At 38.6% G+C, this 20,352-nt stretch overlaps 1 protein-coding gene across 7 annotated transcripts in view; it reads left to right on the forward strand.

Annotated features, from left to right (window-relative positions):
* The window catches only part of LOC114239891 (diacylglycerol kinase theta), a 53,284-nt gene that overhangs the window by 23,589 nt on the left and 9,343 nt on the right, over positions 1–20,352 (forward strand). For 3 of the 7 annotated variants that reach the window (XM_028170311.2, XM_028170313.2, XM_028170314.2), the window contains exons 2-9: positions 13,440–13,519; positions 14,308–14,410; positions 14,883–15,094; positions 15,185–15,353; positions 15,825–15,935; positions 17,521–17,664; positions 18,196–18,448; positions 19,555–19,766. In XM_028170311.2, coding sequence (XP_028026112.2) covers positions 13,440–13,519; positions 14,308–14,410; positions 14,883–15,094; positions 15,185–15,353; positions 15,825–15,935; positions 17,521–17,664; positions 18,196–18,448; positions 19,555–19,766 — 1,284 coding nt within the window. The remainder of the gene's footprint in view (positions 1–13,439; positions 13,520–14,307; positions 14,411–14,882; positions 15,095–15,184; positions 15,354–15,824; positions 15,936–17,520; positions 17,665–18,195; positions 18,449–19,554; positions 19,767–20,352) is intronic. The other 4 variants (XM_028170312.2, XM_089728011.1, XM_028170316.2 and 1 more) reach the window with 3 other exon arrangements.

Genomic DNA, 20,352 nt, shown 5'->3' on the forward strand with positions numbered 1-20,352 from the left:
TAAATAAATAAATTTATAAATAAATATAATAAATTCGTTAAACAATAATCTGTAATTGTGATTGAAGGAATGCTTATAAATTATACCCACTGTGTTTCTCGCCGGATCTTCTCGGTAGGTCGTGATTCCGATCGGTGGTAGATTCAGCGAAGCAGTGCTCTTGCTTGTGGTAGTGTTAGCAATTCTCTCAGGTTGAACCCGTGAGCTCACCTACCAGTACGAGCGTAGCTAAAATAGCCACTTTTAGACTACCAACGATTAGGTAGGAAAAAAATATAAGCTATTTATGCTATGTCATCACAAATTTTCAAAATTACCTCCGTATGTAACACGTAAACGATTGTCGGATATTTGATAGACTTATTATAAATTGGCTCTAAATTATAACAATCACAAAAGCTTTTTAAAACCCTTTTATCATGATGTACAAGCTTAAAGCGCATTTTTACTACGTACGTACTACAGTAATTTATACTGAGAGCGTCAAACTAAACCACTTTAATACATAAATCAAAATTAATTGCACCATTAAAAGTGGAAACGTCTAAAGGTCCAAAAATAACAGTTCGGATGAAGCGCATACGACGAATGCGAGGGATAAACATTCATATGTAAACATTGTAATGTATTAAGGTGTTGTAAGTGTGAAAGATTAAGGTTGCCAGCCCTGATTGTATTGTTTATAAAAAAAAACTTTAACTACTAATGAAATATTTAAAAAATTAGATAATTAAATATCTAAAGCTAGACCATCAAGATAGCGCTGGCACCATAATGCATTTTGAATACTTTGGATCACGGTAGATAACATGATTTTAGAAACGTCAGATATAACTCTTTAATAAATAGAACAGTAACTATACATACATATTCGGTGGTTGTTTAATCGACTTGTAGTCTATGGAATAGATAGTGACGTAAAAAATACGAGTTTAAAAAAAAAGTTTACTAATATCTTTGGTTTTCTGGAATCGATTAAATCGAGAAAAAATAATTTTATGATTTACTCTCGTATTTTATATTTTGATGAAATTATTTGCGATGTTCTGAATGCTTTACAACTTTCTTGGTCGTGGGTGACGACGACTGACTGTGACCACGAAAGACAATGAAAAAGCCGAAAGTAAACAGTTAACAGTAACAGTTAACAGTTAACAGTTAACAGTAGTTTTGATTATGTTTAGTAAGTAACACCATTACTTATAGAGTGACGAAAAGGAGTAGTACAATAGACAAATTCGCATAAAATTCTGAGGTATTAGCATTCAAAAATTTTCAACAGGTTTGTGAAAAGGGATTCTCTGTCTCTTCTCCGTAACGTAAAGGTTTATATAGATTGTATTTCTATTTCTTTCTTTCACGCTCCCTCTCAAAAATATATTTCAAACGTTGACATTGCACAATAGTTTATGATAGTGCAGTCTAGTGATCTCTTATCTATATCTATACTTCTATACTAATATTATAAAGAGGAAAGATTTGTTTGTTTGTTTGTTTCGAATAGGCTCCGAAACTACTGGACCGATTTGAAAAATTATTTTTCCATTAGAAGCCGACATTGTCCCTGATGAACATAGGCTACTTTTTTTAATTTTTTTTTAATATTTTTTTTTTGGTTTCATGTGTGTTTTAATGTTTCCGAAGCGAAGCGAGGGCGGGTCGCTAGTAATTTATAAACAGATTTTAATTTTGTTTTTATAAATCTCGTGTTAATTTTTCGCTGTCTTGATAGTGATAGAGTGTATATTGGGCATATATTGTGCTATATATATCTGCAGAAGAGCATTGTCTACGTTTTGAAAGGTGTGACAGTCATGTAACGGAATTCAGAACGTGGTCCCAGGTCATAAGATGAGTGGCGGATCTACATTTACTCCAACGACCACTTAATACCAGGTTCCACACGTCCTAGTCTTGTCTCCATCTACATTAATTATTAATAATATGTAGGCTATGTAGGTATGTGTATATTATGTACGTTAAAAACAAAAAAAAACACGCCTAAACAACAAAATGAATTAACAATTAATTTCATCTTTCTTATCCTTTTGATACTGACGAGAATGTTAGAGCGAATTAATATAATCACTGCATTTTCATCGATTCTTGATGCGTGTGCAAATTTCCAAATTTATTGGAAATCTTAAACAATGAAAAACTGGGATTTCAAGATTCATAAATAGGCTTAAGATATAAATTCTAAGGTCTCAAGTATAGTTACAACGGCTGCCCCACCCTTCAAACCGAAACGCATTACTGCTTCACGACAGAAATTGGCAGGGTGGTGGCACTAACCCGTGCGGACTCAGAAGAGGTCCTACCACCAGTAATTACGCAAATTATAATTTTATCGAAATAAATCTTATCGAAATAATAAATAAATCGACAGATAACCGACAACCCTGCCGCACATGTCCGAGTTTGGTTACGGATATGTACGTGTGTACGCATGTCTACACGAGTCTAAGTTTAGCCGTGTCTATTCGGAGCCGCTCTTACTCATTTCGTTAATTGGCTGACTGTGTTCGGGATATGCTGTTGTTATGGATATTTTAAGAATTAACGTAAACAACGGTTTGTCTTTTACGTACCTAAATCAAATTCAGTGAACGAGATACAGGGTTTTGCGGTTTGATGTTCATTTAAAGTCTATCGAGAAACTTGGTGTCAGGTTAAGGTCAACGGTAAAAGACCTCGTGGACGCCGTGTCCTTAGTGCGAGCTTTTTAACGTTCTCGATAGCGTTAAAGTTAACTTAAACATATATGCAGTTGGAGCAGCGCCCCTAGCGACAAACGTAGGCAAACTTTCCAACTCCATTCAAATTTGAGTTAACTTTTACACTAACGAGAACGTTAAAAAACTGGCACTAGCACACTGAGTGAAGAACCTTACCAAAACCACACTGAATGAGTGCGCCAAGCCTCAGTTCGTGAACCATGGAGAACAGCTGTCAAGGCTATAATAAATAAGGATTCCACATGACCACGACTGGCCTGCTAATAGTAACCGACTATAATGCTATAGATACTATTTACATTTACATGTTGATGAATTCGTAGCGAAGTTAATTCGATTTACGAATAAAAGACAATGCTTATATTATACTGAGCTTAATTAAATAAAAACAATGCTTAATTACATTACAATAATGATCGATTTTTGTAACAAAACCGGTCCCGGCTCATAGGTATGGTGCTGGTAGCACGGAAATAAATATAATATGCATTTTTTTGTTGCACAGATTGGTGGGCGAGCTCACAACCCATCTGATGTTAAGTGGTTACCGGAGCCCATAAATATCTACAACGTAAATGCCGCCACCCGCCTTGAGATATGGTTTCTAAGGTCTCACTATAATTGCAACTACTGCCCCACCCTTCAAACCGAAACGCATTACTGCTTCACGGTAGAAATACACAGGGTGGTGGTATCTACCTGTGCGGACTCACAAGATGTCCTTCCACCAGTAAAGGCCCAGTGCATTCGATAATAATCATTCGTTCTATTGCTATGAAACTTGTACAGTAATTAAAATTTGTGACCTTTAAGAAAAGCATAGTCTGTCATAGTTCCATCAACAGACAACAGGTAACGCGAGTGTAGTTTTAACAAATACCTGAATTTCATATTTGCTCATAGCGACACGAGCCAAAAAGTACAGTCGTAACGAAAACACATAAGCATTATCATAATATACGTGCTGAGTAATATACCACACGTTATTATTTCGGGATTACGTCTCTCGTGTTTCCTATAAAACCTATAGCTTCCTGCCTTCACCATATAAATCGCGTGGCAGGAAATTTCAGACTGCCTCTAAGGTATTTATGTTAGTTTGAGATTACTTCACCTCATATACTATGTGGCTAATGAGCGCTGCAGGAAGCGTGAGCTAGTTGCATCCGGGAAGTTACAAGGACGGAACGAAACGCGTCGCCTGTATTAACATTTATGACAGGAAATCGACGAACAGAAGGAGCGAAGGAAGGAGCACTTAATTTTGCAAAGTCGAATGCAGGAAATTGCTTCTTTTAAGCTAATAAAAAAAGTAGCTAAGCTATGCAATTCTTTTTATTGCTTAGATGAGTGGACGAGCTCACGACCCACCTGGTGATAAGTGGTTATCGGAGCCCATAGACATCCTTGACATGCTCCATACCTTGAGATATGAGTTCTAAGGTCTTAGTATAGTTACAACGGCTGCCCCCCCTTCAAACTGAAACTCATTACTGCTTCACGGCAGAAATAGGCAGGGTGGTTGTACCTACCTGTGCGATGACTTACAAGATGTCCTACCACCAGTGATTACGCAAATTATAATTTTGCTTAGATTTGTTCTACACGATGTTATTCCTTCACCGTGAAAGTCAATTGTGTAAATTTTTAAGTACGTATTTCATTAGAAAAATTGGATTTTGTATGCGGGATTCGAACACCGGTGTATCGCTAGATATGAATACACCGAACGTCTTATCCTTTAGGCCAAGAGGACTTCAAAATTTAATTTTGCTGAGAAGTAAATTTTTTATTACATTGTTCATATTTGTATGTATGGTTTTTGTATACGTATATGCTTTGTGTATGTGTGTATGTGTATATGTACATATTTCAATTGATTAGTAGGTACACCGCGTGTAATTCGTTTCCAAATGATTCTTATCCACCTGATGGTTCTGTGGAAGAGATCGCTCTTAGCGATAAGACTGCCAATTGTACTTTTTTTTTGGTTATGTTTCGCATTGTTTTTTTTTTTGATGTACAAAAAGAAATACCCTCTCTCTGAAAATTGTAGAATGATGTTCCATTTATATTATAACTTAAGATTCACCTTTCTTCGAGCAAACTTTGTTAATAGCCCTTAAAGGCGGACCGTGAATTGAGAATTTTTGCAAAAATCTTAACCGACTTTCGTCATTGACTGTCCAAAATCGTTTCCTGCGTCGTATTAATATTTCCTCTTGAAATGCAGTCAGACATCTGGTTTTCGGAGTAGGTCGGCGGCTATAAGACCGCGGAGGTGCCGCGCTGGCTACCAGTATCACCTCGGCCGAGGTTATTTCAATCACGTCACGTGATCTCACACCAATCGACTTCGCGTTTACAATGCAACCAATATTATTCAGTTTGGTTCATTACGACGCTAACTATAGGTGCATTCGGGACTTTATTCTTGAGCACATACCAGATATAGTCGGCACCATATGTTTATTTAACACGGGCTGTGAAGAGGCGAGCGTGACTTTTAAAAGAATTTTCTTCCAGTCAACAACAAAAGGAGCGAGGTATACTTTTTAATACGCTTTTTTATTAGCTTCAGACGTATGTATGTTTGTAACGGAATCTTTGAACATGATTTTGACCCCCTTCAAAACGTCGGATTAACTCGAAATTTGGTATACTTATTAAGGACCGATGACAATTCAATATATATATAAAAAAAACCTTATACCATGCACCCCACGCTTTTTTTTTTACAATATAATCATTTTTTCTTACACTATTTTTAATTCAAATTTACTAAAATTTATTATCAATTTTTTAGTTGGATTTTCTATAAAAGCGTATGTGCGTTAGTTTTTTTAAACTATTATTTATTTTCCTTTGTCGTGTCGTATCACTCTTGTCAGTGGTCGTCACTCAGTATAATTGCTGTGGGCAAATGTTATGCGCCCCACGAGCAATCGCCACTTCTCCCGGTTTGTGGTGAGCCTGGTACACTCATTCAAAAAACCGCCAACTGCCGACTTGACTTGGACGGTCCATCGCATGGACAACCTTCCACGCGTTCTGGTGCCTTCCACTTTACCCTGAACGACAAGGCGCTCTATGGAATCATTTCCTCGCCGGGAGACAGGTCCAAAATATGATAGTATGACGAATACTAATATTATTAATAATACTGTCGCTAACTTAGCGTGTATTTTAATTTTTTAGAATCTATACTTAATATTATAAAGCTGAAGAGTTTGTTTGTTTGAACGCGCTAACATGTATTGAGGAAGGCTATAGGCTAACACCACGGTAGGACCAATACAAGTGGAGCACCAATAAATAATGTTTCAAAATAGGGGTTTAAATAGCTCCATAACATTCTATAATACAAAAATATTTTACTTTTTATTTATTTATTTTTATTGCTTATATGTGTGGACGAGCTCACAGCCCTCCTGGTGTTAAGTGGTTACTGGAGCCCATAGACATCTACAACGTAAATGTGCCACACACCTTGAGATATAGTTCTAAGGTCTCAGTATAGTCACAACGGCTGCCCCACCCTTCAAACCGAAACGCATTACTGCTTCACGGCAGAAATAGGCGGGGCGGTGGTACCTACCCGTGCGGACTCACAAGAGGTCCTACCACCAGTAAAAATACAATTTCTACATAAATGAAGTGGAGGGTAAAATTTTGCGTTATCCCAAAGTACCTATTCCACACGGACGGATTCGCGGGCAAAAGCTAGTATTATATAAACAAATTTGGCCATAAGCGATTAGGTCGATGTCAACATTTCCTATTTGCTATTTTGGCATGGAATTATTGCTGACGTCCCAGAAGCGTTTCCAAATTCACCAGAATAAATAAGCGAGCACAGGCTCAACCAGAAAGAGTGAGATTTGTTAACATCCGCCCAGACCCCGAATGAGATCCAACAGTTCAAAGGTAGCTGCTTCGCAAACGCATCTACCCACGAATCCAAAATGCAACCCTCTAAGAAGATCCGCCTAAAAACTCAGCGGGCTGATGATATATGCTACGTTTCACATCGGACTCTTTTTTTTTTTACCTAAGCCGTTAGGCTTGAGAGGCTATTTTAGCGTAACCTTAACTAGTAGATGAGCTCACGGGGCTCAAACCGGAGTGATGCTAACACTGACCCTAGCAAGAGCAGTGCTTCGCAGAATCTACAACCGGATCGGAAACGCGACCCACTGAGAAGATTCGGCGAGAAACTCAGTGGGCTGTGTCTCGATGGGTAAACTCTTTGATGAGAGAGTACGTTTACCACTGTGTGGCTTGGTATGCGTAATCCCAGTGTTAGAGTTGCAGGCTTCTAGTAAAAATGTCAACGGATCGAGTGAATACGTAAAGATGTGGTTTCTTATATATTAGGTACCAAGCTCTATTTCAAGTCTACTGCATCCGTTGCCTATCAATATCAAGAAATAGCCCCTAGATTATTATATTTGAATCGTAAAAGATCTCAGTCGCTCGATACATTAATAGGTCCGGAAACCTACGAGCGCCTTAGCGGGTGCTTCGATTTCTGGTTATTTTTAGGTATAACGCACTCGTGTCAATAAACGCACGGTTTGCTTGTCGAGGGGGCTTTAAAACGGAACTGTGGCCGGAAATAAAGATTAAGTGTGAACTCAAGAAAAGTATTCAAGCAAATCGCGATCGTATGATCATTGGCACCTTTTTATGTTAATTATAATTATCAATTAGCTATACTTTGCTATACGTACAATATTTTCTTAGTTAAAGTATCGATAAAAATTAATTTGCCTTTAATAGAAGTGTTTTGTGGCAAAGAAACTAAATCTATCTATACTAACATATAAATCTACAGTGGTTTTTACGGATGTTCCGTTATAACTACTGAACCGTGCATCCGATTGACTTGAAACTTGGTATCCATGTAGAAAATACATGTACTTAATGGATAGGCTAATATTTATATGAATGTTGGACTCCCTAATCATAATGACAATAAATAATAATGTTAATTTTAAATGCGCAGCGAAGCGGGCGAGTACGGCTAGTACTAAATAATAATAAATTTAGATTTGTTTCGATGATGCTGTCAATTAATATTTTAGATGAAAACGTAAACAATTTTTTTTAATAACATTAAAATTCTAATGTGGTAACAGTAAGCAAACGAAACCGCATAAAACAAAATACTACCGTAAATAAAATACACACTAGCAAATACAATGTTTCACAGACATTGAATCCACCAAGCTCGGCATTCGCTTAAGAGCCTCCTCATCTCGTATGGATCGCGTCGGTGATACAGTACGCATGCGCGTCTTTATCGACTCACGCCGCGGAGAACTCCAAACGACCGAACCTACTCTTCAAATTACTGAGATGAATTCATAATAATTGCATTGAGAATACGAAAACAGAAAACACATTAATTTAGATACTTTTTCGGGATTGCGAGATGCTTGATGTGAATTTGTTTCGATACTTTTTTTTTCTATTTGTAATTATTATTTTTTATTGCCCTTGTAGGCAGACGAGCATACGGCTCACCTGATGGTGAGTGGTTACCGTCGTCCATGGACTTCAGCAATGCCAGGGGCAGAGCCAAGCCGCTGCCTATCAGTTTGTAACCTTTCCAAAAAGCCTGTAAATGTTAGACTGTGTTTAGTTTCTCGTAACCGTCTGAACTATGAGCACAAAATAATAATTATTTACGAACATTCAATCGTCAAAGCATTTACTGCCTGTGTCTATTCGACAATTAGCGCAACTTAAACAAAAACAATAATTTTCAGAACACAATAAAATAGAATCTAACACGATTCCGTTTTATTTCTGCAAAAGGCTAGTCACGAAAACGCTTCGAACTAATTTCGTTCTCAAATAAATTAGCAATGACAATGACAATGATTACGTACAATAAAAGAGTGTAGAAATTCACTTATGCACAATTATTCGCGTGAGGCGGCTACTTTCAAATAATTCATGCTACAAGATCTTCATTTGACAATTACTAATTTTTTTTATAGTATCGCTTATCAAATATGGGGTGTTTGACTCTTGCTAATTATCTTATGCTAATCACAATTGTGATTAAGTAAAAATAATAATTTAAGTATTAGGTGTAACTCAGCTCAGTAGACTGTGTCACTAATATTGCTGATGACAATAAAGACTTGTTGTTGTCTATGCTAAAAAACGATCTTTAATTCAATGACTTCCCTATTTATGTGCATATGTTATTGGTTTTTTTGTTTAAATCTAAAAGAAATGAGTAACGTATAGTAATTTCATTAAACTAATGAAATCGTATTCTTGATATCAGGAAAATTCTCATCAGCGAATAAGAATTTGTCTGAAACCTCCGAATTTGCCACGCCGCGTAACAGTATCATAGATTAATAATTTATTTGTACATACAATGAGATCACTCGCCTAAGCCGACGTGTAAATACTCTGAAACGTTCCGATTTTCCTTACAACGTAAATAATTTCCGGGAAGACCAATAACATGTTTCGGTTTTTTCTAAACACTTAGGTAGATACGTTTGTTTCGCCAAACGATTTCTAATGGCTTCGAAGCAAAAATCCGAATCGTAATTCGGTCTGAAACCATGCGCTAAACTTATTAATGATTAGTTTAGTAACTAAAACCACGGACCAATGTGCTTAGCGCGAGTATTTTAACGTTTTCGATAGCGTAAAAGTTAACTCAAATTTGTACGCAGTTGAAACAGCGCCCCTAGCGACAAACGTAGACAAACGTTGGAGCTCTATACAAATTAAAATTAACTTTTACGCTATCGAGAAAGTTAAAAAACTCGCACTAAGCACACAGGTGCTAGTGTCTCAATTTATATGGTTAATAATCTGAAACCTGTAAGTGACATTCTCGGGCCATTACCAACTCCTTGCATATCATTTGCACTCAACTATTATCCTAATCCTGCCTCATATTGAAAGTGTCCATACCAAACCATCGTAGCATGGTAAGTGGTTACCGTAGCCAAAAAATATTATTCCTTCTCGTAGAACAGGTGATAGGACACGAGTATGATATGAACGGTATGGCTACCGGACAATGGAATTGTCTTTTCTGGGCCCATAAAATTTTATTTCTAAATTTAATCTGAAACGTCATCTCAATTATTATTTACAATATAAATATGAGATAAGCATGTAATTTGTATTTAACCAATGCACACAACGATAAGTATAATAATAAGCGTAATGTATAATAATAATAAGCGCACGAGGTACATAACACAATTTGTTTTCAATGATACTTATCAAATTTAATCTTAAAAGTTCTTATTTTGGAAATATATTTGGAACTGATTTATTTTGAAGCATAACAAGAGTGAACCATTTAATACCTCTAACATAGCAATTAAAGGGCAATATAATAATTTTTGTGTCATAAGTATTGTCATTCCACATATGGTGAGAGACACGATTTAAATTGGAAATGTCCAAAAATTTGTTTCCATACTTCATGACATTACAAGCTTAAGTTGGATGTTCAGTATTACAAATTAATTATACTTTAGAAATTTCTATTGGCTTTAATAAAACCACTGATTCGACAGATGGCAACAGTCAATGTAGTTTTCGGTAACCATGAAGTACAATGGTTTGAAAAACAAAAACAACCTCATTTGGACATTATTACAAGCATTTGATGGCCCAAAATAACTAAATCCGTCGAGCCGTAGTCTATCTAATAAACATGTACACAATGATCGAAATTTGATGACAATCATTGATTTGTTTTGTTATTGGCCTCTTGAAGTAATCAAAAACTGAATGTTTCCAAAAATTTTAATGGTAACACTAAAGTTCGTCAATAGCTACTGGAGAGAAAACAATAAAAAAAACAAAATAAATCAATAGACAAACAGTGGAGAAATAGTACCTACGGAGCTGTTCGTGACTGTTATAGAACAATTAATTGTGAACTATGTTTTGAAGAAGATTTCATTTAATAGCTAATTTAAACATGATCTATACCTTAGACCTCAAAACAAAAATAAGAAGAGCCAGTATTAGATTCTGCGAAACACTGCCCTCGCTAGGACTAGTGTTATCAAATTCTCTCAGGTTGAACCCGTGAGCTCGCCTACCCGCCCGCGCGTAGCTGGAATAGTCCTTTACGCCAGCGAATAGGTAGGGATTAAACAGCCGGTTAATTACCACCACTTTTTCAAATAAAATACGTATTTAATTCCACTAATGTCTTCCACGATAAAGAAATAGCGTCGCATATTAAATAAAAAACCTGCCTGTATTCATGAAAAGCCTTTTCTACCACGGAGCAACATGCGTTTTGGTTTGAAGGGTGGAACAGCCAATATACCATAAAACTGCGACTTTGACCTCATATGGTGGGTGTAGGCATTCAGATTGTGATGACTAATAGGAAAAATGATATTTAAAAAATCGGTTGTCTATAAAGTCGGTTTACTGACGATAGTTGAACATGACAACGTCATAAGAAAATACTGATGGAATGGTTTCATTTTTCAATTTCAATTTTAATGTTATTTGTTTGATAGATATTTTGTATGGACAATTGACACCACATTCACTTTTCACTGAACTTCATACTTGACGAAAACATGTAAATGTATTATTGTATAGCAGCTGTCCACGCGGATGCATCGCTCACTCAAGTAGGAGAGAGACATATGTACCTCTTTGTCGCTCGTTGCGCGCTCTCGCTTGCAATTCAAGCCTTAAATGGAACGCCTCAAAGCGAGGTAACGCCGCATGAGTCATGTTTTTTCGTGCATGCAGTCGGGTCCATGGAATTATAAGACGTTGTCACGTCAAAACACCTTAAATAAGAACATACCATAAAATAAGTCTTAAAATGAAAACGCAACAGGACTTTCATTAATGGAACACGGTATTGCGCCAGTTTAATCATGCTCAAGCCGTTTATGTGGCACTCTGTATACGTATTCCCGATCGTTCAGTTGAATGTGCAATTGTGCACACCAAATATTTGTAACTATCGATTGTAAACAGAGCACCGTTTTGGTACCTAGAATAATGCCACTACAGTTCTTCCTGTGCGTGTCGCGACTGAGAGATTTTCAAACGAATATGCGACGATTTCTGAATACTTTAGCAGCGTACCGCGATCCTCATCTAGATTTAGTTGTAGCAAAAAGTATTTTGTCGTCCTCCGCGAGCTAGATATGCTTTCCAGTTTGAAAGGTGAAACAGCCAAGTTAATACAATATAATAATATGCAGATTCTGACGTTTACGGGTTCCGGTAAGGAAAGCGTGCCAATTAAAATGAAAAATGACTACTACTATAACCTCAAGATGAGTTATACCTACATTATACCTATATTTCGGAACCGAACTCTCTAGTTATTAAACCCTAACCTCAAACCTAAGAGGACTTGATGCAAACCAGAACGAATGGTTAAAACGATTCTACATAATCAGGTCCGAGATTTTAAAAAAAACAATTGTTTTAACTCAAACTATAACTGCTACATATAGTCGATAGTTATTTCTCAAACATCTTTTCTAGATAATATATTTGATAATATTATTATGTTTGATGCCTTCGAAGTCTTCCTACCTCGTGGGAAAATAGTATTATTAGTTTTAATGCCGATGGTAATATAACATATGTTAAGACAACATTTTTGATTATCATTAAATTAACTGATCGTTTTTAACCTTGGTTTTTAGTATTTGGTATTCTGATCGTCGCTTACTTTAAGAATAATTTGTTTAAAGGTTATAAATTAGGTAGATTTTACTAAATAATTAATAAAAAAATTAAAAATATATGATTCTATTAAATATTATGTAACTAATTGTATCCGTGGCTCCAGTCGCGTCATTTGGAATAATAAATTTATGAATTTTTACTCAAAATGGAAGATCACCTTTTCTCAGATACGCTTTCTTGTATCAAATATGGCTTCATTTTCATATTACTGATGCAGTTTGCAGTATCTGCGACACGAAATATAGACCAACCGGTTTTCAAAATCATTCATAAGCTTTTAGTCGAAATGTTTTATGAAAATCAATACAGTAAGATTTGTGTGAATCTCGGACAAGTATGTACCTATATATATATAAGAAGCAAATAGACAGAAATAAATAAACCGGTAATTTGTGGTCAGGTCTAGGGTCTAATGAATAATACACTGTCAGATTTTTAAATACCTATAATACCAATAGACAAAATCATGTTACAGTTGTTATTGTTAATGATAAATTGGCCGACAGTTGAGTGTGATTTTTTATTTATCGTTAAGACGCCATTTCTTAGCGGCGACCCGCGATTTAGTTGTGCCAGGATAAGTCATAAGCTCTTGTCTGAATTTGATGGCGAAAATAATTAACCGACAATTAAACAAACAGAAAATACCTCTTGCACTCGAGGTGTGATGATTACCACTTTGTTTGGTGAGCGAGTGTCATCTCTAGAGTATAAATGGATATTAAAAATATGTCTCATTTGATAGTGTTTTGTTTTATATTTTGTACAAATTTCAAAAGCACAAGTTTTTTATATTAATCTAATATTGTCTATGTTCTTATAACATTAAGTAAATAGTTTTCTTAATTCAATGTAGAAAAGCTAGACAATGGACGTTACATTTCCAGTACTGCACGTCGCTACAAGACACGATTTTATTGTATCCGTAGACAAAAGATAATTTGACGTTTTCGATTTTTGTTACAGTGTGCAACTTCATTGTGCACGAGCGATGCGTGGGGCAAGTGGTAACACCATGCTGTGGAGTGGCACCGAGCCTGATCAAGGTAATTTATTACAGCAGCACTCGATTATGTTATCGAGTTTTTTAACTTCTCGACCGCGTAAAAGTTAACTCACACTTGTATGGAGTTGGAACAGCGCCCCTAGTGACAAACGAAGGGAAGCATACAGCACAGCAAAAAGAAGCCAAAGCATAATAAAGCACACAAATCTATATAAAACTATATAAAAATGAAATACTGTTCGTTAGTCTTGCTAAAACTCGAGAACGGCTGGACCGATTTGGCTAATTTTGGTCTTGAATTATTCGTGGAAGTCCAGAAAAAGTTTAAAAGGTAGATAAATATGAAAATGCTCGAAATGAAATAAAAATAACAATTTTTGTTTTTCCTTTGATGTGTCACCCGTCGGACGGATTCCTTTTGTTTGTTTTAAGTTTATTTTATACAAAATGTTAGGTCTTTTATTTATCGATTGAGGCACTACGAAGTCTGCCGGGTCAGCTAGTCAGCTCGTAAGCAGGTCAGCTATTTGTGCAAAAATTCAAGACCAAAATTACCCTCTCGAGTTTTAACGACACTAACGAACAGCAGTGGTTTCAATTCGTTTGAAGATTGCTACTCGTAGCTCTAATTCGTAAGGCATTTAAACATTCAAATCAAATCAAACTTTATTAGCTAAAACACGGTTTACAAAGTTGTTGATAGTAATTTTATAGAACAGCGTGTTTCTACCAGGTCGGCGTGCAAATATTATTCAAAATTATTTACATTAAATGCAGTCAGTAAATATATTAATTAATTAAAATATCAAACAATTGTATTTTATTCAGAACCCGGTGGCTCATTGCTGGTCGGAGCAGACACATCACAAGCGCAAGTTCTGTACGGTGTGTCGCAAACGTCTCGATGAACTGCCAGCCTTACATTGTATGAGTAAGTGTCTTTAAATAATTTATTACATTCTAATTAGTTTTATGTTTACGTTTAGTTTCTTAAAACCCGTTTTTTTCTTTATGGCTTACATGGTGCTAAGTGGTTGCCGGAGCCCATAGACATCTACAACGTAAATGCCGTCATCCACCTTGAGATATGAGTTCTAAGATCTCAGATATAGTTACAACGGCTGCCCCACCCTTCAAACCGAAACGCATTACTGCTTCACAGCAGAAATAGGCGAGGTGATGGTACTCACAAGTGCGGACTCACAAGTGGTCCTACCACCAGTAACTTTACATTGCATGTTTACTTGTTTTGTTGATCTGTCAGTGCGGATCATGCTTCACTTCATTGTAACATGCCATTTTGTAGAACCTAAATGTGATGGTACTCTGTGGCTCAAGTGCTAAATGACCAAGCGGGTCCGCTAAAACTGCTTCCAGTTGATCAATTACAAAATTTCGTTCAGTATGCGAGTACTACGTGCATGCGGAGTGCGTGGACTTCGCAGCCGCGGACTGCAAGGAGAACGCAACGTACTGTGCGGGCAGCGAGCCGCGACACGTGCACCACTGGCGCGAGGGCAACCTGCCGGCCAACTCCAAGTGTGCCGCGTGCCGCCGCGCCTGCTGCTCCACCGAGTGCCTCACCGGCTACCGCTGCGAGTGGTGCGGTACCACAGTACGTACATCCCTTCTATCTCAACACTCACACAACACAATTACATCTAGTTTCAGTGAAATAGACCTAAGTCTGATTCTTCGGTTATAGTGTCACGCGGGATGTCGGGCGCTCATCTTGGAAGAATGCAACTTCGGCATGCTTCAACCAATTTTCCTGCCTCCATCGGCAGTATCCATCCCGCGCACCGAGGTGCCAATGGAGGCCATCATCGGGGTACACGTGCGCCCCCCGCCCTCGCAGAGAGACTTCGGCTGCCGTAAGTGTCTGCTTCACAGCGTTGCGGTACCGTCCGCGCCGCATCGCTTTCTTCCTTCGACATGTGCCTCGCAATTCGCAGCCGGCTTCATTCCTAGGTTAGCTTGCATCGTAGGTCTCGATCTATTACGATTGCTCGACCAAGCCACACACGGTCTCGATATGACAGCCGCACCAAAAGGCCCCGGTTGCACATTTTGGATTTAGCACAGAGAAGCGCGACGGCGGCGACACGCCCTCACTGCGGAGTGACGTAACGAAGCAGGATTGCGCCGCGGTGGCGGATCGTGCGTGGCTGTATCTCGTGTCGTTCTCGTTCTGTACCTTGTCGATCATGTCCGCGTAGAGTATCGCATCATAGCGAGTAGGGAGCGGTAGTATAGAGTTGGGGTAGAGCGAATCGCTTGGCACATGCGCACGTGTGCGGGATAAAGCGTGCGGCGGCGGAGCGTGAGCGTGTGTGTTGGGGCAGCGCGCGGCGCAGCGGGCGGCTGGGGCCCGGCGCGGCTGGTCACGCTGGCGCGGCGCCTGCTGCCCGCCGCCTGCACTCCGCACGGTGGCGCCTCGCCCCCCTACTCCCGAGGTAACGCGCACCCTCCTCACCGACACCCTGCCCTCGCCATGCACGATCGCCTGCCGCTCCGTTTTGCCGAACTGCACTATCGACCGCCCGATCTCTCGTCACTACCAATCCTCTGCCAACTGACATAGGTGCAATTCGCAGTTGTCGACACAATTTAATGTAGTTCGGCAGAATAAAACATTTCGATGCTTTATCTGTTTGCTTCATATGTATTTTTCTCGATCGCGAAACACCATCAACAATAATTCTGCCAAATCATAACTGACTGATGTGATGATGATTCTTCTTTCTAATTTCTATCCGATACATACACTATTTGCATGACATAACTATGTATGTATTTTCTGAATATATATTTACAACGAGACTACCTATAACTATTGCACTATAACCGTTCATTTTATAGAGCTACACTAACGAAATACATTTCTTTCAAAACGATTCATGAAACTGCAAGAATACTTTCTTAAAAATCTAAAAAATAATACAACTGTCTACTTCCCGATTAATAATTTCTCATAATATTCATAACTCTGTTCTTAGCAACCGCCGGTTTAGTGACGAATCACATAAAAAATCACGAAATTAACGTAAGCTATTCTCTTCTGTTACGTAAACATGAAAATCTCTTGGAGTTTGATGAATTGATATATTTCTTCACACTTTTCACATTGAGCTAAATCGACTGGAACTGACCAAACACAAGCCAATGTATGGCGTACCGCCCAAGAGTACTCATGATGCAGTATTCCAACGGCACAAAGGTAACATACATATAGGTACTGTCGTGACGAACATAATATCTCCATACGCTATATGTATATATGCTGCGAGCTTTGATCAGGTTGTCCCAACTGGAGCTTTAAGTTTTAGGTTTTAGCTGGAGTTAACTATATCGGATGTTTGAAGTGTGTAGTTAAGGCAACGGTCGACGTGTGCGTTTTTATCGAAGGACCGAATGTTACAACCATCATTTTCGAACTTAACTGACAGTTTTGACTGATATTTTCAAGGAGTCAGCTGATTTTTTCGTGTTCGTCTTTTGTTTTGAGAGTTCCCTTCAAAATCTTAAACACGATTATAATGTTAATGATTTATGATGATGTTATTATTCAAACAGGTGTCAGTCCTTCGATTCTATTAGATAACAGTAGATTAAAGTGATCGTAAGACAAAGTTGTGTGCGTCGGCAATAGCTCTTGTGTTGTATAAGTAAAATGAAATATCTATTGAACTTTATTATTCACTTGCGATACTCCAAAAGACAAATGATTTATAAATGTTTGACAAACAAAACTTTGTCTAGCGGAATACTATACTAAATGTGTTTAAACAATTGAATATAAATAAGGAGAGATTAATGCGACTCACAATAAAATCGTAGAAGATTTCCATTTAGACTTGGAAGTCTTTAAACGCAATATTAATAAGCTTAAAGGCTTATAGCTACCCTAATAAACGCGGGAGTATAAGTACCCCAAAATAGATCCAACCAAATATTATTTGACAACGAGATTCAAGAGCTTGGGATGACTGGTACTCCCCGGGGTAGCGGGGTGTATGTGAGCGATGTGGGGTGTTGCAGCGCGCAGCGTCAGCGAGGAGTTCAGCTCGGGCTGCGAGGGACGTTCGGGCTCCGGTGGGGGCTCCACTGGCGCGCCAGCCGACCAGGAACATCGGCCGGACCACAAGCAACACCGTGATCGAACACCAGATGACAGAGATGAAGGTGACCATCAACATTTTGTTTTATAAGTGACATTTTATACTTACTATCTGTCATCGGACAGGCCGTGGTTAGTACAGCATGTTGCAGACTGATATTACTAAATATTCTGCCAGCAGGGTGTCAAACAAGATGTCATACATAACATTTTTGGTACGTTGGTATATCAGGACCATTATGATAAAATTCCAAAGTAAACTCAAGGAATCACATAACAAAAACAACACAAAATATTTTCGATACTCAGTCGTAACAACATTTAAACTAATTAAGATCATAAGGTTTGAGCCGGTTAAACTCGTATTTTGGTTTGTAGATTTTCATTATGGCCGTAAAGAATAGAAGTTGTAACAATTTCAGAACTAGGTACATCATTTGGATCGTTCACCGAACAAAGACAAGGGCTCAGCGTAAGCCCTTCCCTTTTTCTTGGAAAATGTTAACAACGTCGTCGTTAAACCTTTAATTGAGATATGGAAGGAAGAAAAAAGAGAAAGGAGATCACCTTCTGAACTTATTATTTTTTGTTTACAGAAGTAGTTAAGGTGTATGATGGCGAAGCGGCGTGGTCACGTCGCCTCTACCGCCCAGTGGTCGTGGGCAGGAACTGGAATGAACGCGAGCTAGTGTCGGCCGCCCTGAGGGCGTTCCACGTGGCTCGCAACCCTGACCAGTTCGAACTGACGGACGCGCTGGCCGGCGACGAACCACCGCTCAAAGATCCAACGCCACTCGCCCATGTCACCAGGCTTCCAAACAAACGACCCGCGCTATTCTTACGCTTCAAGTAAGTTTTTTTTTATGATTGAAGGATTACTGGTGGCCCTGAGACCTTTCAAGTTTACTTCAAGTGAGTAACTCGGCAGCTAAACTACCTTGAATAGAAGCTCAAGTTATTAATTATCAAAGCAGAATTCTACTCGAATGAACGCAAACTCAATCTAATTTCTGGTGATAACATTTACCGCGTAACATTAGGTTTTTAAATGACCCCAGTTCACCATGGTGTTTCCCGAGCGCTATAGCGAGCGATGCTATAGCATACCTTTCTTCGCATGAGGTTCCAAATAATACTGAGCAGTAAGTGGGAATGAGTTGCTCGCTCCGGGCATTTCAATATTGCAATAATTGTAACATTATAGTACCTCTTGTAAAAATGAACATTTAAAAAAAAAATATATAAAAAAAAAAGACATGCCCGCTGAGTTTCTTGCCAGTTCTTTTCAGATTTGATCAGTCTATATAAGTGACGGTAAACAGTTAAGATGAAAAGGTGCAATTCAAACTTAGCGTTATTCTCTGTGTAGATTTTTACAAAATTCTTTCATCAAAGACCACGCAATTATTTAATTATCTTAGAATACAATGAGTATAATTGCTGAATATAAATTTGATAAGAGAAATTTCTAGTCTAGATGCCACCCATCGCTACGATTATACACTCTATGACTACCAAACAAAATGCATGATAGTACAAGTCGAGTTTACAATTCGATCAAATGTAGGTACTGGTGGTAGAACCTCTTGTGGGTCTGCATGGGTAGGTACCACCGCCCTGCCTATTTCTGCCGTGAAGCAGTAAGTAATGCGTTTCGGTTTGAAGGGTGGGGCAGCCGTTATAACTATACAAGCTCACAGCCCACCTGGTGTGAAGTGGTTACTGGAGCCCATAGATATCTACAACGTAAATACCGCCATCCACCTTGTCACCATACTGAGACCTTAGAACTTATATCTCAAGGCGCATTTACGTTGTAGATGACTATGGGCTCCAGTAGCCACTTAACACCAGGTGGATTGTGAGCTCGTACACCCATCTAAGCAATAAAAAAAATGTAGGAGGAAGCCTGAAAGAGATGACCACACAGATATTCAATGAATACGGTCTCTCAGGGAGTCGGAGTTCGGCGGTGGCGAAGTACGCGTGTACCCGGGACGCATCGCGGGCGCTGGGGAGACCTTCGTGACGGTGTCGTGCTGCGGAGACGACACCGTCTCGGACCTCATGGCGGCCGCTCTGGAGCGCTTCGGCCTCAACCCATGCACCGCCTCCGACTACCGCTGTTCCGAGATACTGCTCGATCGCGGCGGTGAGAACTGCAACTGTTCGTGTTATTTTTATATATTTATACTTTATATTTGTAGCATTAAAAATTTTATTAACAATTTTATTTATATTAAAAACTGATTTACATTTGATTCACTGGAACAATGCGCACAAGATTAACGTAGGCTGTAATGCTCCATATACATAATTGCCTTCAGCTCATAAGAGTCATACCAATTATTATCAAGAGGATATTAAGAGGCGCCTATTGTCTTTCCGGTAACAATCTAATACTTAAAAATCAAGCTTTTTACAAAAAAAACTAGTACCTAGTCGGTTCTGTAACATCGTCTAGGCTATTTCTGCCGCTAATCTGCTCCTTTGAAATTTAAGCTTAACAGACCGTAAATCGTGACCAAAATGTCTTGTGAGTCCGTACGGATAGGTATTCGTACTACCACCACCCCGCCTATTTCTGCCGCGAAGCAGTAATGCGTTTTGGTTTAAAGGGTAGGGCAGCCGTTGTAACTATACTGAGACCTTAGAACTCATATCTTTTTTTTTTATTGCTTAGATGGGTAGACGAGCTCATAGCCCACCTAGTCTTAGTGGTTACTGGAGCCCATAGTCCCAGGAGCCCAGCG

This window comes from Bombyx mandarina, chromosome 06 (genome assembly GCF_030267445.1).
Source record: "Bombyx mandarina strain Sakado chromosome 06, ASM3026744v2".
NCBI lineage: Eukaryota > Metazoa > Arthropoda > Insecta > Lepidoptera > Bombycidae > Bombyx > Bombyx mandarina.